Source organism: Cebus imitator, unplaced genomic scaffold, assembly GCF_001604975.1.
Source record: "Cebus imitator isolate Cc_AM_T3 unplaced genomic scaffold, Cebus_imitator-1.0 Scaffold6, whole genome shotgun sequence".
Taxonomy (NCBI): Eukaryota; Metazoa; Chordata; class Mammalia; order Primates; family Cebidae; genus Cebus; species Cebus imitator.
Genome location: NW_016107321.1, coordinates 9,587,671 through 9,613,795, shown reverse-complemented (window position 1 = coordinate 9,613,795; position 26,125 = coordinate 9,587,671). Strand labels below are relative to the sequence as shown.

At 45.5% G+C, this 26,125-nt stretch overlaps 2 protein-coding genes across 13 annotated transcripts in view; one reads left to right on the top strand and one right to left on the bottom strand.

Moving 5' to 3' along the window:
- Positions 1 to 20,145, top strand: part of TIAM2 (TIAM Rac1 associated GEF 2) — a 242,791-nt gene extending 222,646 nt beyond the window's left edge. For 5 of the 12 annotated variants that reach the window (XM_017538771.2, XM_017538780.2, XM_037742024.1 and 2 more), the window contains 12 exons: positions 1,917 to 2,096; positions 5,360 to 5,428; positions 6,003 to 6,128; positions 6,919 to 7,027; positions 9,819 to 9,998; positions 12,256 to 12,374; positions 13,308 to 13,416; positions 14,311 to 14,369; positions 15,336 to 15,441; positions 16,438 to 16,525; positions 16,882 to 17,036; positions 18,919 to 20,145. In XM_017538771.2, coding sequence (XP_017394260.1) covers positions 1,917 to 2,096; positions 5,360 to 5,428; positions 6,003 to 6,128; positions 6,919 to 7,027; positions 9,819 to 9,998; positions 12,256 to 12,374; positions 13,308 to 13,416; positions 14,311 to 14,369; positions 15,336 to 15,441; positions 16,438 to 16,525; positions 16,882 to 17,036; positions 18,919 to 19,556 — 1,938 coding nt within the window. In that variant the 3' untranslated portion in view covers positions 19,557 to 20,145. The remainder of the gene's footprint in view (positions 1 to 1,916; positions 2,097 to 5,359; positions 5,429 to 6,002; positions 6,129 to 6,918; positions 7,028 to 9,818; positions 9,999 to 12,255; positions 12,375 to 13,307; positions 13,417 to 14,310; positions 14,370 to 15,335; positions 15,442 to 16,437; positions 16,526 to 16,881; positions 17,037 to 18,918) is intronic. The other 7 variants (XM_037742002.1, XM_037742001.1, XM_017538769.2 and 4 more) reach the window with 2 other exon arrangements.
- Positions 20,083 to 26,125, bottom strand: part of TFB1M (transcription factor B1, mitochondrial) — a 57,849-nt gene continuing 51,806 nt past the window's right edge. The window contains exons 6-7 of the mRNA XM_017538806.2: positions 22,595 to 22,722; positions 20,083 to 20,503 (exon numbers count right to left, since the gene is read on the bottom strand). Of these exons, the coding sequence (XP_017394295.1) occupies positions 20,260 to 20,503; positions 22,595 to 22,722 (372 nt within the window). The 3' untranslated portion in view covers positions 20,083 to 20,259. The remainder of the gene's footprint in view (positions 20,504 to 22,594; positions 22,723 to 26,125) is intronic.

Sequence of the window (26,125 nt, the reverse complement as noted above, 5' to 3'; positions counted from 1 at the left end):
TCCTTTTCCCACTGCACCTTTGGCGCATTCTCTGGGAGTACACTCCCTCCAGGACATGTTACAACCCTTTTACCAAAGGCTTCCTGGACAACTGATTCCAAAATGCTGCCTCTGTTCATCTAATGTGTATTATAACTCTTCATTTGTTCCACACAAGTCTGTGTTTATTCCAGACTGCCTTAGGCTATGCTTTGGGGTTTCCAGCATTGGTGAGTCTTACCTCTTTGTGTAGGAACTGTCTTCTACTTCTTTGGAGACAGAGCAGGCCCTCAATTAATGCCCACTGAATTGAATTGAAAGACCAGCCAGGAGATCAATGTTGAGTTTTCATGTGGATTGTACATTTCTATCATATGACAACACTGTGTTGGTGGGGGCTGGGGCATAGAACAGAGAAGGCAGTGGTGAGTGGGCTGCTTTTATTTTGGCATGCTTCAGTTTGTGAAGAGACAGACTGTATGAAAAGCATGCATCAGGCTACCGAGGTTGACCAGCATGCTTGTGGAAGCTGTGTTTTGAAATATCCAAGCAAAGAAAATGAATTAAGTGACTATTAAGGATGCTTCTGAGGAGTTCAGCTTCTTACCCCGAGACAGAGATGGATAGAGGTCAGCTACGAAGGCATTTAAGTCAAGAAAAGGGGCGTTTTTTAGTTGGGAGCTGGACAGTTGCCAGCTGTTGGTGGATGCCAGTCATTTGTGTTGGGACTCGGCTGCGTTGTTCAGTAAGGATTTCAGTGTGGCAGAGTGGGCTGAGCACTTCCAGTGCCGGCCACCGAGCTGGGTGCTGGCAGAGATGTGAAAGGAAGAAGCCACCCTGCCCTCACCGGGCTTCTAGGCGGAGGTGGTGAGATGGGGTGAAGATGTGTGGGTGGAATGGAAAGAATGAGAAGTAAACGGACATTTGCAATCCGACCCTGCTCCAGCAACTGTGGAAGCGTTCCAGGGTGGACACCTGTGAGGCTTTCCAGGCAAAGGCAGGCGGGTGCAGATGGGCTGTCCTTGAGAAGGCGGCAGCACACCGTGCTTCTGTCTGAATAGGAGCTTGCATCAGAGGCCGACGGTCCCCCTAGATGGCCATGTTCCTTCCTGTCTCTTCATCTGTGTGATTCCTTTCCCATGACCGGGAGTATTTCCTCTGGGTCCACACCCCCTAGGCCTGGCCCTGGCTCCCTGCTAAGACTAGCTCAGCTCCCTCCTCATGGAGGTTTCCCCTGAGGCTGGTTTATCCCTGGCCTCTCACCCTCACCAGGCTTTGTGTGTCTTCTGCTCCCTGCCCATGCCCTCTCAGGGCTCCGCACTCCTTTAGGGCGAGGATCTTACCGTCTTCATCTGCTTCTTCTCCATTATGGGCATGTGCACCAGCTCAAGACTTTTTCACTCCTAACTGCTACTTGGCACCAGACCGTGGAGTAAAATGGTTAGATTGGAGGGCACAACTCCGGGCCCACTGTGGCCAAGTCATCCTGAAATTGCTCTTGGGCTGCACCTCTCCTGAGTCTCTCTGGGGGGGGTGGGGATGATGGAAAACTGGATCAGACCAACCACTGAGGGGCCCGCGGGCCCGCTGAGCCCATCTGTTCCTCGTGCTCCCTACTAAGTTGTAACTTCCTGATTTCAGAGCTACCTCACCTTGACTGCAAAGGGTTAGCCCTAGGCCATGGCTCTGTAATTTCAGCTCCAGAGACGCATCTAACAGCCGATGTGACCATGGAGAGCCTCGTGTGTAAACACTGAACATGAGTGTGGGCGCACATTTTCCTCACTCAGATCTGAAATGATAGCTAGAGGGGTGTGAGGTGAATGAAACCATGTGCCCTACAGGGAGGCCCCTCTGAGATGCCTGCTGAGCACAGACAGAGACACTTGGTGCCCTTGGGGGCAGTGGATTATTTTCCACCTCTTGTCCTCTCTCAGAGTGCTGAGCAGATCACTGCACTGTGCAGGAGTTTTAACGACACTCAGGCCAACGGTATGGAAGGACCGCGGGAGAGTCAGGATCCTCCTCCAAGGCCTCTGGCCCGCCACCTCTCCGATGCAGACCGCCTCCGCAAAGTCATCCAGGAGCTCGTGGACACAGAGAAGTCCTATGTGAAGGTAAGGAGAGCTGGGCATTCGTGCATTCGCGCCTCTTTGCTGACGGCGAGTGATATGCTAGCAGAGGTCCCCAGATCACCCCTGCCCGGGACACCTGCCACTCCCCAGGGGGACGCCTGCTCCTTGAATCAGTGAATTGCTGCGAGGAAGGGAGGGGAGGAGTGAGAGGGTGGAAGAGCTGAGGAGACTCAGAAAAAAAACTAGATCCTTGGCTTATTTTGTTACCAAGGTAGCTTTCGCTATGGAAACAGATGTTCTGGTTTGTCATTTGCAATCTGTGGGAAGGGAGTCTGTACTGGTTTAGTAAAAGGGGAGACAGATCATTTTAGGTGATGAGGAACTTGGGAACAATCTGTACACATGTGATGGCTGATCCAGGCCCCCACAGTCCTGGCAGTAGCCTGGGCCAGCCCTGCCTGCTGGTGGTCATTGTGTAGAACGGAGCCCCGACATTGGGGAGTGGTCAGCATGTGGGAATAGCCTTGAACCATTGTGAAGGGGCAGTGGCCAGTATCTCCAGTACCCAAAGAATTCATTTATCCGTCTCATAAGCCCCGAGTCAGTGGTTTGAAAAAGATTTTTATAAAGAATACAGGAGCCTGGGGAGCAGAGTTCTTTTGCTGTAAGTGTTTCTTCGAGCTTTGGGACCATCTGAAGCTTGCTTCATTTGTCAGTGACTGAAGCAGTGCAGCCCGGCGCAGAGGGCGAAGGCGTCCAGGCCCGGTTTTGCCTCCGTCTGGCTGCAAGGCCTTGGACAGCCCCCAAACTCTCTCATCTGGGGTCTGAGACAGTTGGTTCCCCCTCTTCTCTAAATGCCCTCCAGCTCTGACTTGCTGAGTCCACGTGAAGACTTGGCACGCACGCGTGGCTATTACCTTCTTTCTCCGCAAGACAGATCTGAGCTTCCCCTTTGGTTAATGTCACTGTTTTACCTGGACTTTACCAAAGGCTTTATTCACAGGTAGACCAGGAGAGCTTCCTAAAGCCCCTTCTTTTGGTCTCAAAGGGGAGAAAGAAAAGTTAGAGAGATGACAATTTCGTTTCGCTTTCCGCTATGCCTTGTTCCGCATCCAGGGTGGGGAGATGAAGTCAGCAGCCAGGCTGTCCAGACTCGATTTCTGAATAATCTGTCTCCACAGTCACCTTTTTCCAAGTCGCCGTGTGGAGATGTAGATGTTTTGGAAGCTTCAGAGCCCTTCTGACATCTTGAGAATAGTCCTGGAGCTCTTGCCCCAGAGTCAAGGGCAGAGCTGAGAGGAGAATGGATATCCCTTTTTGTTAATGGTGTCGTTGGAGTTTACTATTAGGCCACGCTGCGCCGGGAGGGTCATGTCAGTGACAGGCTGGCAGAGTACTCAGGTGGTGTCGTGGGTGACGTGGACAAGGAGCGACTCTTCCTTCTCTCTGCAAGAAACCTGCACTTTGTTTTCTTAGGGCCCCCCAGGTCACAGCACTTTGCCCTCCACAGCTCCACGCGGACCAGCCTTGCTGCGCAGTGAGTCCTCCTGGGCAGCACCAGCCCTTGAGGAATGACTGCCAGCCCCAGCACTCACAAAATCACCCGCGCTTGGTGCCTCTTGTGACTCACACACACACCAGTTTTTTCATTTCTTTTTTGCTGCTGATGTTTAACACAGAATCTTGTCGTTTAACCTGGATCCCTGCATGCTCCTTGAAATTTTTGGCATCTGTGTTCCCCGAGATTATGATTCTGTAACTTCCGTCATCTCCCTTCTCTATGGTCCAGTGTGGAATATGGTGGGGGAAGGCGAGGGAGGTTTTTATTGTGAAACAGCATCTGTGTCACAGGCCTTGCCTTGCTTTCCGAACTAGTGCCAGAAAGTTCTGGGGGTGTTTTGGGCTTTATGAAGCTCTCTGGGTCTTAGCTTCCCGTCTTGCGAAGTGAGGGAGTTGTTATAGCTGACTTTGCAGTCAACTGCCTCTACTATTTTAGGACTCAAAATTCTTCAGAATAAAAGAGAAATCTTTTCTATTACTAAATTATATCCTGGTTTTGGCTTCAAATTATTATTATTTTGGAGATGGAGTCTCGCTCTCTTGCCCAGGCCGGAGTGCAGTGGCATGATCTTGGCTCGCTACAATATCTGCCTCCTGAGTTCAAGTGATGCTTCTGCCTCAGCCTCCCGAGTAGCTGGAACTACAAGTGTGTGCCACCAAGCCCGGCTAATTTTTTTAAGTAGCGACAGGGTTTTACCAGGTTGGATAGGCTGGTCTCAAACTCCTGACCTCAGGTAATCCGCCTACCTTGGCCTCCCAGAGTGGTGGGATTACTAGAATGAGCCGCTGCACCTGGCTTTTGCTTAAAATTATTAAACAAAACCTTTTGCTCATGGGCTTTGTGACTGGTCTACTCCCACTATACTGTCCTGCTGGAGCCTCGTTTATAAGAGACCCAAATATGGCTTCGAGTTTAGCCATTATAGCTGAAGCTCCGTGGAAATGTTGTATTGCCTTTGAATATGCAAGTTTGAAATTCCGTGAATCTGTCAACACCAAAGTTGAAGGGCTCCCCATACCTTGACCCTCCCAGCTCCATGCTGGACCTTTCACTGTGCTCCTTGAGGCAGAAGCCAGGAGCTGGGTTGCATCTGACACCAGTGCCAACCAGACCGCCTTCCTCTGCAGGGAAGTGAGTGTGCCTGCTGCGGTGGCCCGAGGAAAGGGTGTTTCTGTCACTAAGACACTTACCTAAGCAGAGGCAATGATGGAGCTAGAAAGGTGTGGAATCCAGCTGTTGCCTGTATTGTGGTATTAATATCTTTGAATTAGGTGAGCAATAGTCACCACTTTTAGGGTCCAGAATGTCAACAAAGGCTAGGTGTGATGGCTCACACCTGTAATCCTAGCACTTTGGGAGGCCAAGGCAGGAGGATCACCTGAGGTCAGGAGTTTCAGACCAGCCTGGCCAACACGGCGAAACGCTGCCCCTACTAAAAATACAAAAATTAGCCGAGCATAGCAGAGTACACCTGTAGTCTCAGCTACTTGGGCGGCTGAGGCAGGAGAATCGCTTGAACCCAGGAGGCGGAGGTTGCGGTGAACCAAGATCGCTCAGCTGCACTCCAGCCTGGGCGATAGAGCAAGACTGTCTCAAAAAAAAAAAAAAAAAGAATTTCAACAAGACACAAACTTCGTTATCCTGATGGGACCCTTGGGAGCTGCTGCCAGTTTGCTCCTACCCAACTCTTGTGGGTATTCTGGAGACTAGAGTATTGAAGACACTTTCATCTGTTTTCTTTCAGGATCTGAGCTGCCTCTTTGAATTATACTTGGAGCCTCTTCAGAATGAGACCTTTCTTACCCAAGATGAGGTAAATAATAATGACCTTCCTTCTGTGCAGTGACCCACAGGTTAGGCTCCGTTTGCCTTTAGCAGAACTCCTATGAGATTATCTCTATTGATCCCAAAAGAACATCCCAAGACTTAAGGGTCTTCTGAGAGTCCCAGGCATAGCCTCCTCCCAAGATAATGCTGTGGCCTCGGCTGCCTGACAGTGGCAGAGGGTTTACACAGGCAGAGGGATGGTTATGTTCATTTTGAGGTAGAAGAGAGTGTGACCAGAAATTACTTTTCAGTACATACCTTTGTTATGTTAAATCACATAATTAGTTCTTTTTTACTGACTTGCATTTTTTTTGAATTCCGAGAATTTTGTATCCACTTAAAAAGTGACTGTAGAAATGGAGAATTGTAGGGGATGGAGCTGTGAAACTTTCTATGTATAAACCATATCCCATAATGAATGGGTTGTCTTCTTAAAGGATATACTTTCTGTCTGCTTTTCCGTGAAGAACTTCCTTGCCATTTATCTGTGGGCCTAAGAGTTAATGTGGTATCCCGAACTCCATGGCTAATCCGCTCTTCAAATCCTGGTCTTCACTTAGATGGAGTCACTTTTTGGAAGTTTGCCAGAGATGCTTGAATTTCAGAAGGTGTTTCTGGAGACCCTGGAGGATGGGATTTCAGCCTCATCTGACTTTAACATCCTGGAAACCCCCTCACAGTTTAGAGTGAGTATCTCAGATTTAGGCTTAAAGTAAAAATAAGTGGATATGGTGCACAGTTCTCCCATGAGAAAGCATTTGTTTAGGATGATCCAGATGCTTTCCTTGCACCGTTTTCCTTGGCAGGCGGTAAAGGCTGTATTTTTTTTCCTGGCGCACCGCCCACCTTGTTGTTGACCACGCACATGCCCTTTTCTCAGCTGCTCTGAAGGATATCCAGGGTGGTTGCTTCTGAAACCAGAGCACTTACCCTGCGTCTAATCCTTCTTCTCCGTGGTCATGTGAATCTGGGATTAAGAGCGTAGGTTTTTAATTGCTGGGCTCGACTCCTCTCTTCTATGAAGCACTGGTGCTCCACAGAATCCATGTAAGCCACAGCGATGGGCAGAAAGCCCCTCCAAGGAAGAGAGGGCGGAAGGCAGTCGCCTAGGGACCTGGAACCATACAGACAGCATCGTTCTACCCAAGCAGTGCGGAGTCAGCTTTATTAATGAACTTCTCAGATCGTTTACATCCTACCTTGACAGCTGTATTTTGATAGAACTTTCTTTGTTTCTTGTCCTTGGATTGCACACCGTCAGCACGCTCTGCTGCTGGAAACTTTTCAGTCAAGATAGAGACCTGCCAGTTAGCGCCTTGGCTGTTCCCCGCTTCCTGTGTGGATGGAGCAGGACTGACCTTCTCTAAGGCATTAGTGCTATGGAGTCTGACAGAAGCCAGGGGGCCATCAGATGCCATAAGCCAGCACACATTGATGAAACCATGTCTGATTTGACTTTCCCCTCTGCCCTTCTAGAAATTACTGTTTTCCCTTGGAGGCTCTTTCCTTTATTATGCGGACCACTTTAAACTGTACAGTGGATTCTGTGCTAACCATATCAAAGTACAGAAGGTTCTGGAGCGAGGTAAGTTCCTTATGCCTTTTATAGCTGTGCTTTTTGTATTTTTAACTGTTAGTAAAGGGTAAATCCATATTTAACAAGTAGAGGGTAAGTGCAATTTTGATGTATTAAGGTCTATCCTTGACCTTGACAGTGGCAAATATTAAAGGGGAAGGTTTCTGTTTATGTTAGTTTATTGGTAGCCGTGAACAAGGATGCCTAAGAGCAGAGATGTTGCTTTGCCATGTGTCACTTTGTTGTCAGTTACATCTGGATTCTTTTCTTGCCAAATTCCTTTCTCTAAAAAACTTGCAACCCAAACCCTAGATAGGAGTAGAAAGAAATGCTTTTTTTTTTTTTTTTTTTAACTTGTTAACCTATTTTATTTTTGAGACGGAGTTTTGCTCATCACCCAGGCTGGAGTGCAGTGGTGCGATATCGGCTCACTGCAACCTCTGCCTCCTGGGTTCAAGTGATTCTCTTGCCTCAACCTCCCGAGTAGCCGGGATTACAGGCGCCTGCCACCACACCCAGCTAATTTTTGTATTTTTGGTAGAGATGAGGTTTCACTATGTTGGCCAGGCTGGTCTGGTACTCCTGACCTCAGGCGATCCACCCACCTTGGCCTCCCAAAGTGCTGGGATTATAGGCATGAGCCACTGTGCCCGGCCCCTTGTTATCCTTCTTAAGCCTGTACACTTAAGGGCTACCTGAGCCACAACAACCTGCCACCAAACCACCACCAAACTCACAAGAAGCATGTCAGCTGAATATAAAGTCTCTCTGGTGCAACTGGAAAAAGCTCACATTTCCCAAAGTTTGCTCTTCCGTGTTTCTCTCTGCGCCGTCCTAGAGGGCACCTGGAGATTTATCCTGATGCCCTTAGTGTTCATTCATGTCCATGGATGCAGCTCTGCTACTGGATTTTAGTCCCAAACCTCATAGTATCCCAGAAGAAAAGGCCCATGTTTAAAAAGTGCAGTCTTAGAATGCTTCAAGGGAGCAAGACCCAGGCAGAATCCATCTTCTCTAGTTGCTTTAGACAGATGCCTGAACTCTGCTGGCCTTTCCCCCCAAAACACCCTCTTTTTAATTTTATTTATTTTAAAAAATGTTTGTAGAGATGGGTCTCACTGTGTTGCCCAGACTGGTCTCTAACTCCTGGCCTCAAGTGATCCTCCTATCTAGGCCTCCCAAAGTGCTGGGATGATAGGCATGAGCCACCATGCTGGGCCCATGAACACCTCCACATTGACAGTTTGTAGTACAGTGACAGCATACCAATGTACTTGACAATACATACAGGTATTGATCGACTTGACGACCTATGCAACTTACGACCATTCAACTTTACGACCACAATCGCTAGCCACGACTGCTCTGCGTCTGGCAGCGCAAATGTTGCCCAGCTGGGCGTACGACAGTGCGGACCAGCTTCCGGCAGCACTACCATCTCCGCGTGCATATAGCCTACTCAACTTACGACCAAATCGTATTACGACTGGTCAGGTGGAACCAATCGTGGTCGTAAGTTGAGCACTAGCTGTATTGACAGTGCAGTACAATGAACACATACCAGTGGCTTGCTCAGTTTCTCCTTTGTCATAAAGAAGAAGGGTCATCTCACCACCTACTTGGCCTGGTAATCACACTCAAAATGGCATTGCATCTCCTAGAATGTTGTAGATTTTGATCTGATAACACAACCCAAGTAAGGGTGTACCTTCCTTCAGAGTAGCTGCATTCCAAGCAACTGGTCATCCAATGTCAACTAGCGGAATCAAAGTAGTGCTAGTGTATCTGCTGGCACTCAAACTAAATGCACCTGGATTCCTATGCACACCCTTCATGGCATCCAGACTCTGAACGGGGGCAGTTTACACTGCCAGAGAGGGTCCTACTGTCATGCCTAGTGGAAGGGAGCTGTGGCTCTGGATGTGAGAAGGGAGAATCTACTTGGAGCTGTAGAATGAAGGCTGTAGGCTGCAGTGCCTGTCTTACTTTGCAGGAGAAAAGATACTGCTTTTCAAATAGCCCGCAAGTGTACAGAGTAAGCAACAACTAATGTGAGGCCAGTGGGAAAAACACTGATTTATTTTTCTTTGTGAATTTTTTGTGGGTGTGGTGTAGGGTCTGGATAACATCGCTTAATGGCCTTTTTGATGTTGTTTGAGATGGAGTCTCGCTTTGTCGCCAAGGCTGGAGTGCAGTGGCGTGATCTTGGCTCACTGCAACCTCCACCTCATGGGATCAGGTGATTCTCCTGCCTCAGCCTCCCGAGTAGTTGGGATTACAGGTGCCCACCACTACACCCAGCTAATTTTTGTATTTTTAGTAGAGACAGGGTTTCACCTTGTTGGCCAGGCTGGTCTTGAACTCCTGACCTCAGGCGATCCGCCCACGTTGGCCTCCCAAAGTGCTGGATTACAGGTGTGAGCCACCACGCCCACGCTTCATGGCTTTTAATGAATTGTTTGAAACTCACTTTTTAGGCCACCTATAACAGTATTTCTCATGGATATGCATGAAATGTGTCTTGAAAGTCAGACACTCCTGCATTTTGAGTCGGTGTTCCTCTTTGGCGTGCAGCTGCATTCCATCCTCGGAAGCTCCCAGCACTCCACGGCTTTGTCAGGCTGTGATGCACAATCCCACGCTGACAGCTGAGTGCCTGACCCGCTGATGTGTTCGGGTTTTTATTAAAGAATGGCATTAAGAGGACTATAGAAATGGATGATCTATAAATGTTAAAAGAGAAATGAATTTAATTCACCCCACTGTGCTCTTCTAAGGTCTTTTATCCATCTGCTTGCAGCTAAAACTGACAAAGCCTTCAAGGCTTTTCTGGATGCCCGGAACCCCACCAAGCAGCATTCCTCCACGCTGGAGTCCTACCTCATCAAGCCGGTTCAGAGAGTGCTCAAGTACCCACTGCTGCTCAAGGAGCTGGTGTCCCTGACGGACCAGGAGAGCGAAGAACACTACCACCTGACAGGTAAGGTGGCCACACCTCCGGGCGAGGGCCTGCAAAGTGCGGTGAGGGGCTGCCAGCCGCGCCCTGGGCTTACCAGCTCACCTCTTCCCCGCCTAGTAGCACGTCCTGTGTCACTTTTCAGTTCTGCGATGGTTAATCTTAGGTTGACTGTGAATATGTGAACAGAGTTAGGTATATGGTCGCTCCTTTAGAGCCTACAAAATACTTTGGTAAAAATGATCTCATCCGGGTAGCCCCATACTTCTCCTGTACAGGGACGGTTCCGTCTTCACTTTTAAAAGAAGTAAATTACATCAGGTCATGTGGCTGTGAAGCAGAGCTGCCGGAACTGAAAATAGGGCCTGGTTTCCTACCACTTGGTGAAGTTTTGTGGTGTTTGCCGGCAGAGCTGCTAGTCGGATTTGTTGGGTGAGGCTCCACCTTGTGGAGATATCTAAGCAGAGCGCGGCTCCGAAATCAAACTCCCAAGGATGGGTTACGCTTTCAAGTCGCCGCAGCTGTGTTATTGCTTGAACCTCTGAAATGACTGGCCTGCCTGAGACACAATTTGTCAAAAACACAAAGCCTTGCAGTCTGATGGTAAATAGAGGATCCTTATAGAGGGCTTTATTTGGATTGGAGATAGTGACCTGTTCATATATTGAAATTAGGAGGTCCGGTTAAACCACAGGTGATAGAATTTCTGGGGAGAGAAAGTGACTTGTTAACATGTTAGTATTACTGAATAATCAATACTGAGAAGAGTATAAATTAAATTGGCTCTTTTTCCATGACAAGCATACTTTGGTATCAAAATCAACACAGGGAAAGCATTTTTACATGACAGTTAAATTCTATAAGTAAATAATGCAAATCATATTCAGCATTCATATTGTGTAAAACTTCATTTTGCATTAAGATGATCTTTGGAAGGGTTTGATTTAAAAACTTCCTTCCAGGCCAGGTGCAGTGGCTCACGCCTGTAATACTAGCACTTTAGGAGGCCGAGGTGAGTGATCACCTGAGGTCGGGAGTTTGAGACTAGCCTGACCAACATGGAGAAACCCCATGTCTACTGAAAATATAAAATTAGCCAGGCATGGTGCTACATGCCAGTAATCCCAGCTACTTGGGAGTCTGAAGCAGGAAAATCGCTTGAATCCAGGAGGTGGGAGGTTGCGGTGAGCAGAGATTGTACCACTGTACTACAGCCTGGACAAGAGTGAAACTCTGTCTCAAAAAACAAAACAAAACAAAAACTTCCTTCCAAACTTCCCTCCAGATAGAATTAAAATACTGAATTGGGAGAAAAAAATGTTTGAAGAATATTGAATTTGGAAGTGACCTAAAATTTTGCTTTTATAAAATAATTTCTCCCTCATATTCCCTCATGGAAAGTTATGAACATATACCACATATAAATGCAAACAGTTGTTCTGTCAGTCAGTCATATGCAGGGGTATTTTTATGTTCTATTTACACCTAGATCCCGGTTCCCAGAAAGGGAAGCCAAATTTGAGAGCTGGCGCCCTAAGCCCAGTCAGTCTTGGGTTTGAAGCCCGGTCTAATTCTTGTGTTTCCTCTTTGGAACTCTGGCAGAATATCCTGCACTCACTTTTCTCATCTGTAAAATGGGATTGATTCGTCTTTTTAAATTTTGAGACAGAGTCTTGCCCTGTCGCCAGGCTGGAGTGAGATGGAGCGATCTCAGATCACTGCAACCTCCACCTCCTGGGTGCTGGCGATTATCCTGCCTCAGCTTCCTCAGTAGCTGGGACTACAGGAGTGTGCCACCACACCCAGCTAATTTTTACATTTTTAGTAGAGATGGGGTTTCACCATGTTGGTCAGGATGGTCTCGATCTCTTGACCTCGAGATCCACCTGCCTTGGTCTCCCAAAGTGCTAGGATCACAGGTATGAGCCACTGTGCCTGGCCTGATTAGTCTTTGAGTTATCGTGGAGACTAAATGAGATGATTCACAGAAATCACCTGTCGTGATCCTTGCCAAGTAGAAAGGGCTCCATAAATGTTAGTTGTTGTTATTAGTGAAACTTTTCACTGATACTGTTGCCTCATTTCAAAAAGAATTTGAGGTAGGAGGTAATTTTGCTGTTCTTCATTCTAATGGCTGGACTACAGTGTGACTTAATCTGAATGCAGTGCTCCTACTAGTAGGTACTGGTCTGGGATCCTGACTTGAGTCATGACTCCTTTCATTATTACTGTTGGATCTAAAACAAATTAACAGTTATAAAAAGGATTTCATATCTTGCAGAAGCACTAAAGGCAATGGAGAAAGTAGCGAGCCACATCAACGAGATGCAGAAGATCTATGAGGATTATGGAACCGTGTTTGACCAGCTAGTCGCCGAGCAGAGTGGGACAGAGAAGGAGGTCCGTGAGACGCATGCACTCTGGGAGCCTAATGCAAATGGCTGTGGGATCTGTGGTGACCTTCCAGATAGGTTGTCTTCTTAGGATTTTCCTGAGGGAGATAATCCCTAAGATTTTCTTGATAACAATGTGTCTAATCAACTGTACAATTTACATATAGACATATCATAAAATTCATTACACTGGTTTAAAATATGACTTTATGTCACATTAAAATTGGCTGGAACATCCGTGGAGAACGAGTTGGCAGAGGGCAGGGTAGAGGAAGGAAGTGGGAACTGGCATGTAGAGTCTGGGGCTTTTCCTTTATTTTGCTTTTTTTTTTAAAAAAATAAAAACATCAAATACTGTTGGTTAACTGCTTACTTATAAAACTAGTCCAAGCAGGATTTGACATTTTCTATTTTTCCTTTTTATCTGATTGCTTAGTTTAGAATCGTGTGCTTCTAAAGCCTGCATGCAGGAAGTAGCATAGTTTAGGAAGAAAATGGCAGGAACGGGAAAGAGCTGGAGATCAGTGTTTCACTCTGGCCAGTTTCAACGCTGGTGCTCTTTTATCAGCAGCCCGAATGGAGCTCAGAGGTGGTGTATGTACTAGATCCCAGGGGAAAGCTTTCAAAGGCACTCTGGAAGAACCACAGACACTGGTAGAGTTAATCTTATGGAAATCGAGTTGATCACAAAGCATGTCTCACCTACATGTGTGTGCATTGGAGCAAAATGCCTTCACCTTTACGTTGTTTATGACTTTGGTGCTTGGCTCATGTTTTCAAAACCCCCACTACTATTTACGGCCCCATGTTTACAGGGATCATAAAAATTAAACAGCTGTGCTTGCATTTTTGCAATGACTGTGTGTACATCACTATCTAACATGAGATGGTCTAGCCTGGGATTTCCACGTCTTCCTTACCTCCTGTTTTTACAATCTAGGTAACAGAGCTTTCAATGGGAGAGCTTCTGATGCACTCCACGGTTTCCTGGTTGAATCCATTTCTGTCTCTAGGAAAAGCCAGAAAGGACCTTGAACTCACATTATTTGGTTAGTATTCCATTTAGAAGAATGAAGACTGAAAAGAGGCTGGGAGTAATGGAAGAATTTCGCAAGCCTCACCAGTCCAGCTCACTCTCGAGTTCCAGGAGTCAGAGAATTGCTATAATGTTTGGGGATTTAACAAGGGCCAGCCTCCAACTATTTAAAACTCCAGCATTGCTCTGCGTCCTCATCTTGTTCTCCCTTACAGGAACAGATTCCTGAGGCTATTTTGAAATCTGCTATTTTTTTTTTTTTTTTTTTTTTTTGAGATGTGGTTTCACTCTTGTTGCCCAGGCTGGAGTGCAATGGTACGATCTCTGTTCACTGGAACCTGCACCTCCCGGGTTCAAGCAATTCTCCTGCCTAAGCCTCCCAGGTAGCTGGGATTATAGGCACCTGCCACCATGCCCAGCTATAATTTTTGTATTTTTAGTAGAGAAGGGAATGCACCATGTTGGTCAAGCTGGTCTTGAACTCCTGACCTCAGTGATCCACCTGCCTCGGCCTCCCAAAGTGCTGGAATTACAGGCGTGAGCCACTGTGCCCAGCCAGAAACCTGCTATCTTAATAGTCTGCTGCATTTCAAGATGTTTTAATTCTGAGACCTGGGAGAGCAAGTGACAGTGTATTGTCACTGAGATGAACACAATGCCCTTAGCCTTCAATAAAACAAAGAGTTTAAAACTAAGATCTCCTTCCAATAGTAGCTTTTAAATAAGCAGGTACTTCTGCATAGTTCAAATATGAGCGAATGGGAAGTACCATTTATTCACTCATGTGTTGGCAGAGTAAAGTCCTAGAGACACATACATTTGAATAGCGTTATTCTGTTAAGACATTAAATTCTAGTTTAACCTTGAAAGAGGTTGCATAAAATACTTTCTCTTTTCCTTTCTTTAGTTTTTAAGAGAGCCGTCATATTGGTTTATAAAGAAAACTGCAAACTGAAAAAGAAATTGGTAAGGCAAAAATTCATTTTAATTTAAGCTCCCTTTTCATGTCTGTATCTTCCTACTAACGTTGAACTGAAAAGCCCACTGAGCACCAAGTCCACGCTGACTGATACTGCTTACTCCGGGTAACTCACCCCACCACATACTGAGGGTGTTTCTGAGTCTCCCTGTGAAAGATGTCTGTTTTTAAAGATGTACGGCTGGGCATGGTGGCTCATGCCTGTAATCCCATCACTTTGGGAGGCTGAGGTTTGTGCCCAGGAGTTGCTGAGTCCAAGGCTGGCGGATCACGAGGTCAAGAGATTGAGACCAGCCTTGCCAACATGGTGAAACCCTGCCTCTACATAACATACAAAAAGCAGCTGGGTGTGGTAGCATGTACCTGTAGTTCCAGCTACTCGGGAGGCTGAGGCAGGAGGATCTACTGAGGACAGGAGGTGGAAGCTGCAGTGAGCCTTGATCATGCCACTGCATTCCAGCCTGTGCGACAGTGTGAGACCCTGTCAATAAATAAGTAAATAGACAAATACTCATGCGGAGGCCTATATAGAACATCAGCTTTCATATCCCTGAAAATGGCCCATGTTTGTTCCATACATATAGTCTGAAAGTTTGGTTTATTTTCAAATGCCTTTTACCTTGACTCAAAAAACGAAAACAAGGTTAGCTGTGAATACCATACGCCATCGGTTTACCATTTAGAGGCAGTGTGAGGGCATGAAGCCTTGGCTGCTGTTCTTGCTTTGAGACCTGTAACTGCTTCTGAACCACACCTCGGCCTCCCCGCCTTCCCCAGCATGTGAGGTCTTTGAGAATTGGGTGTGTAGCTGATTGACTTGTATGCCCTGAACACTCACTTGGCTGCTTGGAGACTTGCCCGCAGGGAGAACATAGCCCCATCTTCCCCGTGCACACATCCTCCCGCAGCGAGACCTTCCCTAAGACTTTTCTTGGTGGGCCTTCATGTTCCAGCCCTCGAATTCCCGGCCTGCGCACAGTTCTGCCGACTTGGATCCATTTAAATTCCGCTGGTTGATACCCATCTCTGCACTTCAAGTCAGACTAGGGAATCCAGCAGGTAAATGTTGCATGCAATCCGATGCCAGAAAAAGCATTTTAGTAGACTTAACTGTGGAATGAAAAATAAGAAAGGACCTTGGGGATCATTTTTGGTGCCTTTTATTTTATAGACATGGAAAATGAGGACAAGAGAGGTTGTTTTGATGTTCCTTTGCAGACTTCTGGGAGAAACTAAATGCTGGTGGATAGCTTTTTCTTTGCCAAATGCCTTTCTCCATTGTTGCCTTATTTTCCCTAACAATAGTTTTCAACATTTTCCTTCCTGCCTGATACCCTTGATACCTTAAAATGTGTTAGAATAACAAAGATCCACAAATTTATGTTTTTACAAATTTCTAGTAATTTACAATACCAGTATTACATTTCTGGTAATTTACAATACCAGAAATTTGTAAAAACATAAATTTGTGGATCTTTGTTTTTCTAACACATTTGAAAATTCCTTAAGGTTAGGTAGTGATATAAAAAGAAAAACAACCTTTGACTCTGGAAAATGTACAGAGATCCTTCCAGAGTAATCCTGTTTTGGTGACAGGCATCTGGTGACAGAAAAGGCCAGCAGGCTGAGTCATGCAGTGCCCTGATGGGCTTCTGTTTAGCTTTTAGAAGTGCTTCTGTTTTCTAGAACAGAACTCATTTGGGGCTGGCCTCTTTTACCTCAAGTACCCCAGCTCCTTTTCCTTCTAAGGAAAGGAACTACAAAGGAAGGTTGAAGAATGGGATCCACCAAATCTCTTCCCCAGAGAGGGGCTCCAGAGGTAGGGAGAAGGCAGTTCAGACGGAGGAAAGTCTGCAGCAGGAAATGTGAAAAGTAACCAAAAGGCACAGTTCTTGTAACTGTGAAAATCATACATAGAATGAGCCACAGAAGAAAATGAGCCAGGATTGGGAATATTAGACTTTGTTAAGTCATGAGATTTAAACTTTACAAGTATTCTTAACCACAGCATTTTGGGCAAAGTTGTAGACTCTTGTTCCATTTCCTTTTACACAGGGACAGAAAATAATTCCATATGGGAACTGATCCATACGAAGTCAGAAATAGAAGGACGGCCAGAAACTATCTTTCAGTTGTGTTGCAGGTATTACTGACTTCTGAAGATTAAAACCAACAGAAATAACATAGAATTATGTCTCTTAAAGAAGGGAGTTTATTTTTAGTGCCCTCCTGAATTTTGATGACATTTTGATGACATCCAGGTCACACTCCCTGCCCTTCAAAAAAGGCAACCAAGGCTGCTAGTAGAAGGAGAATACGTTGATTAAATAAATATCAAAATCTTAGCATGATCAATTCTCACCTCCTTTTGTACGGGAGGCCACATGGCACAGCTGCTGGGTGCCAGCAGGTGCAAGGCACAGGAACACAGGTGGGCGTGGAATGGGAGCACGATGAGCACTCTGGACAGTTATGATGTTTTCTCTCCCCCTTACCCAGCGACAGTGAAAGCAAAACCAACATTGTTAAGGTGATTCGTTCTATTCTGAGGGAAAACTTCAGGCGTCACATAAAGTGTGAATTACCACTGGAGAAAACATTTAAGGATCGCCTAGTACCTCTTAAGAACCGAGTTCCTGTTTCGGCAAAATTAGGTGAGAATTTTGCTAGCCTTGTGTTTATTCAAGAAAACATGAGCTTCTAAAAAGGATATATGCTCTTATAATACAGCTGTGAGTTGTTACTTTATGCCATCAGGGTATCTTTATCTCCTTTTAAGAGACTTAAACATGTCTTTTGCTCCAAGACATTCTTTTGTAAAATACAGCCACCCCCAACCCCAAATCCCTTCTCTTCCTACCAGCTGACATAGTCCAAATGTACGATCTTATTTCTTCCACTAAGATGTGCATGAGTCCAGGGGCTTTGTTTTCCTCACTGCTGTATTCCCAGTGCTCAGAGCAGTCCCAGGCATCCTGAAGGTCAGTGCTGAATGAAGATCAAGAAACCTTACACGGATGGTCTCCACCTTCTGATGGTTCAACCTACAATTATTCGACTTTACTATGGTGTGAAAGTGACACACCTTCAGTAGAAACCATACTTTCAGTACCCAAACAACCATTCTGTTTTTCGCTTCTAGTGCAGCATTCACAACACTTAATTATAAAATTAAGCCTTGTGCTAGATGACTGCCCAACCATAGGCTAACGTGAGTGTTCTGGGCACACTGACGGCAGGCTAGATGCCTGACCGTGATGGTCAGTGGTATATTAAATGCATTCTCGACTTTCAATATTATCAACTTAACAATGGGTTGATTGGGACGTAATGCCATCTAAGTTAAGGGGCATCTTATATTCATTCTTAATCGATAAGGCACCAAGTAAGCATTCCAAATCATGTTGTTCTGCTTGTTTCTAAAATTTCAGCTTAAGTTTTCAGAACCTTATTTCTACATTAACTCTTTTATTATCTTTGTTGTTATTAGTCTTAGAAAATGTGAAACTTCTCTTTTTCTTTTTAAATCACAGTGTGACCTCTTCAGATTTACCACATATTTACTATTTTCTCCATTGTCAAAGTAAACTGGCCATCAAAATAATATGCTGTTATTATTTGTAAAAACACCCAAACTGAGAACTCCTATCCTTCTTTCAATCCAAGAGAAACACATACACCCCCCCCCCCCCCCCCCCCCTCAAACCAAAACCACCCCCCCCCCCCCCCCGCCCATAACATCAAATTTCAGAAGGTTGGTTTGAAATTCCAGGAGAGACAGTTCTCATGAGAGACAAAGAGCATTTTCTAGGCTGGGCATGGTGGCTCATGCCTGTAATCACAGCACTTTGGGAGGCCAAGGCAGGTGGATCCCTTGAGCTCTTGAGAACAGGAGTTTGAGACCAACCTGGGCAACATGGCAAAACCCCATCTCTACAAAAAAAGTATAAAAATTAGCCAGGTATGGTCATGTGTATCTGTAGTCCTAGGTACTCGAGAGGCTGAGGTGGGAGGATCACGTGAGCCCAGGAGGCGAAGGTTGCATTGAGCACAGATCACACCGCTGCACTCCGCTCAGGCTGTTTTTAGTAGCTGCATTTTTGCCTAAATACCAGGATAGTTGCTAACTGAAGTCATATCATAAAATCTTAATTAAGATGTTAAATGTTGGCTGGGCGCAGTGGCTCACACCTATAATCCCAGCACTTTGGGAGGCTGAGGCAGATTAGGAGATTGAGATCGTCCTGGTTAACATGGTGAAACCACGTCTCTACTAAAATACAAAAAATTAGCTAGGTGTGGTGGTGCATGCCTGTAGTCCCAGCTATTTGGGAGGCTGAGGCAGGGGAAATGCTTGTGGCAACGGCAGTGAGCCGAGATCACCTAACTGCACTCCAGCCTGGCAACAGAGTGAGACTCTGTCTCAAAAACAACAAATAAAAAAAGACGTTAAATCTTACACAAGCTTTGAGGCAAACATTACACATTGTGTAACCTGTTTCTGTATCACAGCGAAATGTGTTTTTCTCACTGCAGCTTCATCCAGGTCTTTAAAAGTCCTGAAGAATTCCTCCAGCAGTGAGTGGACAGGTGAGACTGGCAAGGGAACCTTGCTGGACTCGGACGAGGGCAGCTTGAGCAGCGGCACCCAAAGCAGCGGCTGCCCCACGGCCGAGGGCAGACAGGACTCCAAGAGCACCTCTCCTGGGAAATACCCACATCCCGGCTTGACAGATTTTGCAGACAATCTCATCAAAGAGAGTGACATCCTGAGCGACGAAGATGATGACTACCATCAGACTCTGAAGCGGGGCAACCCTACTAAAGACATCGAAATTCAGTTCCAGAGACTGAGAATTTCTGAGGACCCGGACATTCACCCTGAGGCTGAGCAACAGCCAGGCCTGGAGTCGGGCGTGGGCCAGAAAGGAGGAGAGCAGCCCAAACTGGTCCGGGGGCACTTCTGTCCCATCAAACGAAAAGCCAACAGCACCAAGAGGAACAGAGGGACTTTGTTCAAGGCACAGATACGTCACCAGTCCCTTGACAGTCAATCTGAAAATGCCACCATCGACCTAAATTCTGTTCTAGAGCGAGAATTCAGTGTCCAGAGTTTGACATCTGTTGTTAGTGAGGAGTGTTTTTATGAAACAGAGAGCCACGGAAAATCATAGTATGATTCAATCCAGATATGGGTTAAATTCCTCATTTTACTTTTAAACTGGTGGTAAAGTGGAAATTGCAACAACAACAACAACAAACTATTAATTACTGGGTTTTGTGCAGTATACATTTTCCCACAAAATAGTTGTAAAGATTTAAGTTATTTTAATTTATTGTAGATCAGAAACCTAGATGAAACTGGTCAGAATCTGTAAATTACTTAGTTTATATCCCTTTTGAGCAGGTATCAAATGATTTAGAATCCTTAACATTGCATTCTATTTTAAGTTATGTGGAAAAAGTAAGGTTGGGGAAGTTGTGATTAATAGCTTTTAAAGGGTCATTTTTTTTTTTTTTAATCCTCTGGGCATTTTCTTTCAGCTGTTAGTTTTTGCTTTATTTAAAGCATATTTAAGTTATTTTAATGTGGTTTAGGGGCAAAATGTGCAGATACTTCATTTTTGTAAGATTGTAATAGATGTTGTTTATACTAAACATGTCATATCTATGCAGTATATATTAAAAGAAAGCTTGTACTGTACCTTATTTGATGATATTTATTTTCTCTGCCAAGCTGTACAGTAAAAGGAAAATAAGTCACCTCTGGTCACTGGCATTTTTATTGTCATTCTGTAAAGACAAAAGAGTACCCATATAAGAAGCTCCACGTAGTGAAAATCGACATCCTGTAGGCTGCTCACCCCCAGGCAGCGGCTAGAGTCTATGACTCTCCCCGTCATCTTCTTGTTCTTTCTTTTCGCTTTTTCTTTGCTTGAGTTCTTCTCTGAAATTATATGCAAAGAGGTGTGGGTCTTCATCACACATTCTTCTGTATACATCACAAAGGCTCTTAAATTGTGGGATGGAGAGCTGGCGGGGTCGAAGAGTAGGGTCCACGTCTGCCAGCTCTAACAGCCTGCCCGTGCTTTCCAAGCGCTGCGCTTCAGGGAATAACATTCTGAGGGGAAGAGGGAAAAATGAGAATTTTACTTAATTCTGCAAATCATGACACTTTTTAACCCTCATTGGAAAACAGCACAATTGAGCCTCTGGGATTATAGCACCAGGTAACAGGTAGGGCTGCCTCTGGGGCAGCTCTAACCCGATGCGCAAGGCATCCGCACCATGGGAAAATATTCTCCAGAGCTCAATCAATACATGTATTTTTAAGGTAAGTAAGTTTAAAGTAACATCTGCAATGTAAGTTTGATTTGCCTCATGTTTTGATGTGAAAGTTGTATTACTTCTTGTGTGACAAATCTCTAGTTTTGAGTCTCTAGAATCTGAATTTATCAGCCTTTGGAACTCTTCATGCTAAAAGAGTTACTTGTTTTGCTAAAAGTCTGAAAACAGCTCATATGAAAATATAAATAATTATTCCACTTATTTTTCAAGCCTCTTTGAGTATATATTTTACATTTCATCTATGCAAATTGAACCATTGTTCTAAAATGACTACCAGAACTGCTTGAAATGCTGCCGAGTGAGGCCTGGATTGCATTTTCTTTCTTTCAAGTCTCAGGGCTCTTACAGAGCTCATCCCACAGAGCTTGGACGGTGTCCTAGCCAGGGGAGACTGCATGTTTCTTACAGGCTGACGGTCCTCTCAACAATGAATTGCATGTCCTCCACACTTTCGGGGTGAGGTGACAGATCTTTGAGTTCAGTTTCATGGCAAAGAGGGCCTGATGACGGTCTCTAATACCTGAAGAACACCAACAGGTCTGTTGCCCCAGATGGCACAGTATCTGGCCCATGTCTGTCCTGAGGACTGTGTATCTGAAATGAATGGGGCCCTTCACTTAGCTGGGGGGTTGCCTTGGAAACACTAGTGCTAGCTCCAGGCTCAGACCAATTCCAGGATTTTCAAAAGTACATAAAAGGACATAGTTTTTGTGCTCCCCCTCCCCCATGAATCAGAACTATTGGGTACAGCTGTGTGGGTTCTGCTCTGCGTGTGAGCCGAAATCCAGCTTCTGTTTCACTCGCCAGCAGTGCACCGCAGCTGAGGGCTGCAGCCAGAGAGGTGTCTTTGTGCTAATTAGCATCAAAATGGCTGGCCAGTCACCAGCTGTGCACCTTAAGTCTCTGATAGAGAAGTAGGAATTATCTGGTAAGGTGGGAATCCTGGCTTAATTAGAGGCAACAAGTGGCAGGCTGAGGCTCTAACCTCTGCCATCTGGATCCTCAGGAACGGGCTTTGTGGACTGCAGTGCTCTTAGGAGCTGATGCCCAGCTGGCCCCTGAAATAATCTGCTGTCATTTCATGTGCTAAAGGGACACTTTGGACCCTGTAAAGGAGAGAATTAAAATGAAGCCATGTGAAGAGGTTTTAGAAAATGAGAAATATGTAGCTCTCAGGCTGAGCCCCTTTGAACAGCTGAATATGGATAGACTATCGTAGATGGAAATCTTTTACAAATACACACTTTCCTGCCTCCTTAAGCAGATTATCACTGGGCCTAACTAAACAGCTTCTTAGCTCTTCCTGGATCTGCACAACGGCTGTGGTGCTTCAGAGCCCATCGAGGTGGTGACCTTTAGACCACTAAGCTCCATCAGGTTTCCCCAGCGGCTCCTGTGAGCCTCTTCGGAGCACCAGCTTTCTGTAAGATGGAGACGTGCTTGCGTGAGGACTTCGTGATATGATTTTGGCTGTTCAGAAGTTGTATGTGCTTCCTAGTTCTCAAGTGTATCCTTAAAGAAGCGATGGGGCAACTTGGTAGAAAGCAAGCATTTTAAGACCCATTATGATCTGTCCCAGTCCTCACTGGGAAACCACGAGCTCCCCGGTACAGAGCCAACGTGAGCTGTGCAGTCACCAGTTCCAAGATGTGCTTACGGTAAAGCCACCCTGTGAGAGCCACTTGAGGTCTAGCAAGTCTTTGCTCTCTCCTCAGTGGCAGTGAAGTATTGCCCGTCGTGGGACTAAACTAAGTGTAATACTCATAGGGAGCTTTAAGAATTGAGCAAACAAGGTGCCTGCTCCTAAGAAGTACCTGAGGATTTTATAAAGACTGTGACTGAAGAGAAGAAAAGGCATTCTCACCCGAGCCCTCGATGGCAGTATTTCCTTCGGAACTGAAATACATTCTGGACAACTTTTTCCACCAGCTTGAACGGCTGCTCTATCTTGGGGTGTATCAAGGGAGTGAAGTGCACCACACCCACGTCTACCTGTGTTGTAAGCAAACATATTATCATGTTGTGGCATGATATGGTGGCACAGCGTGATCAATCAACTCATCCTGGTAAAACAGGAGGGGCTGTCGACACAGTTTTCATAAACAGACCTTTCCATGTGCTTTGGTTTCATCTCTAGGCATGGAAGATGGTGTTTTCTGGATTTGCAAATGACATGGAGAAATCAATTGGCTGCACCTGTTCTGTAATGACATCCACCTGACCTGTGCTTGATGGTCACTTAATGTTAAAATGCAATCTTACAATGGCTTCAAAGTCAATCCAAATCATGGAAGTCAGTCGGCAGATAATAGGTGGCAGTAGGCTATTTTAGTTAGCTTTTGAATGAGTAAAAAACTAAGCTGCAGCAGCAGCTTCAAGACACAGAGAGATGGCAGACAGGCCCCCAGGGACCACTCAGCGCTAAACTTCCCGGATAGAGACACCACTTATTTTCAGTAGACGCTGATTAATCAGCTGGACTGAATTCATGAGTGCAGTCTGAAAAGCCATATAACTTTCTGGTAGCAACTTTAAATACCCCAAAAGGCACAGGCAGGACTGAAATTGAAAATGGAAACCACCCAAAAATGTCACTGTTTGATAGTGTTTAAGCTACTGCCAGCTGTGGAGATTCTTTAATTGTCAAAAGATAAAACTTTTCGGGCATATCTGATAAGAGATTTATACCCTGACTTCTTCCAAAAATGGACTCATGGTGATTTACAAGGACACATTCAAATCCCAAAGGAAAAACACTTAAAAGACAGAGAGAAACAGAGTCAAAACTGTACACGCACAAAAATGCTGATGAGACTACGGTCTAGGAAATGGGAAGTCTTGTCATAATTGACAAAAGCCTCAGTCTCCAGGAATTGTTAAACTTGTTAATGAGGATCTCATACAGACTCAACAAAGGCAAAGAAAGTAGGGCAATTTAGGAGGTGTGGACCGCACAACTGCTTTGCAAAAGGAACTCTACTGTTCAAATCCCATAGAGGTTGTCATTTTCTCTTAAGAGGACTTGCTTCTAAAGATCCTTGTGGTTGGCCAGGCGCAGTGGCTCATGCCTGTAATCTTAGCACTTTGGGAGGCCAAGGTGGGTAGACTGCCTGAGCTCAGGAGTTCGAGACCAGCCTGGGCAACATGGCAAAATCCCATCTTATTTATATATTTAAACAAACAAAAAAGATCCTTGTGGCCACATAATTCCTTCAAAAGATGAAGTTGGGAGAGTGGCTTTTCCGGTTGTCTTTCTTTTAGGGCAGAAGGAAAACAACTGCATATGATGTGAGACTTTATGGACAAGAAAATGAAAATAAAAGCTGTGCTTAGCCCCAGGCAGCCTGATGCGCTGTGGGAGGAGCCTGTGGTGCCTGAGCTGTGTCATCAAGGCCCAGACCTCCCAGACCTTGTACCTCTCTATTTAAACGATCAATGAGCCTGTCCCCAAAGGTTTCAGGTCAGCTACAGCTGCGCCTACTGGACAGAACGGGAAATAGGCTTTGGTGGTAAGGGGCAGTGTGGGCTGGCACATGCTGAGAATGTGCCAAGCTGCCTTTCTACACTCCAAATGCCCGCCCCCTACATCCATCAGCCTTTGGACTGATGTGAAGATCCTATGGTGGAACAGTAGTTATGAACAGTGACTTGGTGTCCAGTTTGGAGAGGTCTGTGGTCAGAGAGGAAAGAGGGGCTGAAGACGACGGGGGAGTGTGAAGTGGACGCAGGGTTTAGGTAGGGTGGGAGGACCGCTGCAGGGAGAGGAGAAAGCTGGTTTCAGCTCAGGGCAGTTCTGGGGAAGGAAAAAGTACTGATTTATGAATGGCGGAGCAGGGACAGCGGCCCAAGACACACTCCAGTGACTTCAGACGTCAGGTTCCTTTCCACCAAGGCTGAACTAGCCCGCCTGCCTTGCCTCTTCCTGCTTTGCACAGAGAAGTGGCCCCAACTGTCAGGCAGGTGTCTGACCACTCTCTAGACCTCGCCGGCCTTCTCACCCTGGACTCTCCCTTCCCCTCTCACCCCAAGCTCCCTGGCGCCCTCGTCCCTGCCTCCCATTCTCCAGGACTCATCTCCTGTAACCCTTCAACTCCAGTTCCCCCAGTGACACAGCCAATTCCAGCAATTCTTCCTAGCAGCCTGCTAGTCTCCACAGAAAACACTCTTAGCAAAATCTGGGATGAAATCTCATCCCTGCCTAGGCCTAGGTCATGAAATATTATCAAAACTCTACAGAATGTTTAAATACTATTAAGACTAAAAACACAAATACAGAGATAGATGCACTGTCCTTCCAGTACAGAAACTGCCACTTCCAGCTTCCTTAGATTTTAAATTCTGGCCTCATCTTTATTTGCCTGATTTCATTCCTTTGAGAATAGTTGGTATTTGCAAATACAGGAAATGTCTAACTTTTACTTAATTTAAATAAAGTTTTAAAACTCTGAACAAATACAGCAGTACCTCATGTAGCAGTCGACTTCTAAAGTTTGAACAAAATTCCAATACTCTGTTAAGCTGGCTTACATTATGTCACTGCTGAAAGAGAACTCCCCTCAGAAATGCAGCTACTGTCTGGTGAAGGATTCTGTAATACTCAGTGTCAGCAATGCTCTTCCAGTGATGTCTCCTGCTTATGGGACAGCGAGGACCTCTCCTGTACCCCTTCCCCTCCCCTTCCCCCAAAGGCACCTTTCAGAATTACTCTGATGGATCCCATTTTCTCTAGAACCACAGGAAAGCTGCTTGGTAACTATGGTAACGAACAAAAAAATGAATGCTTCTTTAAAATTACAACTATTATTTTTTCTTCCTTGAGTTTTAAGTCTATTAATGGGTTTGATTACAAAAAAGAAATCAGTACAAAGGCATTAGAAGTACTTAAAATATTCTAGTTTAATGCTGCCAGCCCTTTTCTAAACTCAGTCTATCAACATATCAAAATGACCTACTAAAATTTCAAATGAAAGGATTTAAAATGAATTTAAATATTTGCGTTTCTAACCCTATATGTCAATGCTGTAACAAGCTAAGCCTGTTTCTCAGTGTTAGCAGCCTTGGCCACAACAGGCCTGAAGCAGATGTCCTGGTTTCCAGGCCAGGGTATCTAGGCCGGGACTAGTTATCAGCTCAGAGCAGCACCTGGAACTCACAAGGGACCTCGGCTAAGGAGATATTAAACCTTAAATCTTAGATTTTATAACTGAGAACTGCAATCAACATGATATACAGAGGACACTGAACAATGTACAACTCCGTTCCTGATGATTATCATGTGCCCAAAAACGAAGTCACGACCACATGCACAGACACAGAAACAATACTGGCCACTGTCTACAAAAGAGTCTTCATTCAACACTTCCATGGTGTTCAAGACCATTAGAGGACAAGGGAG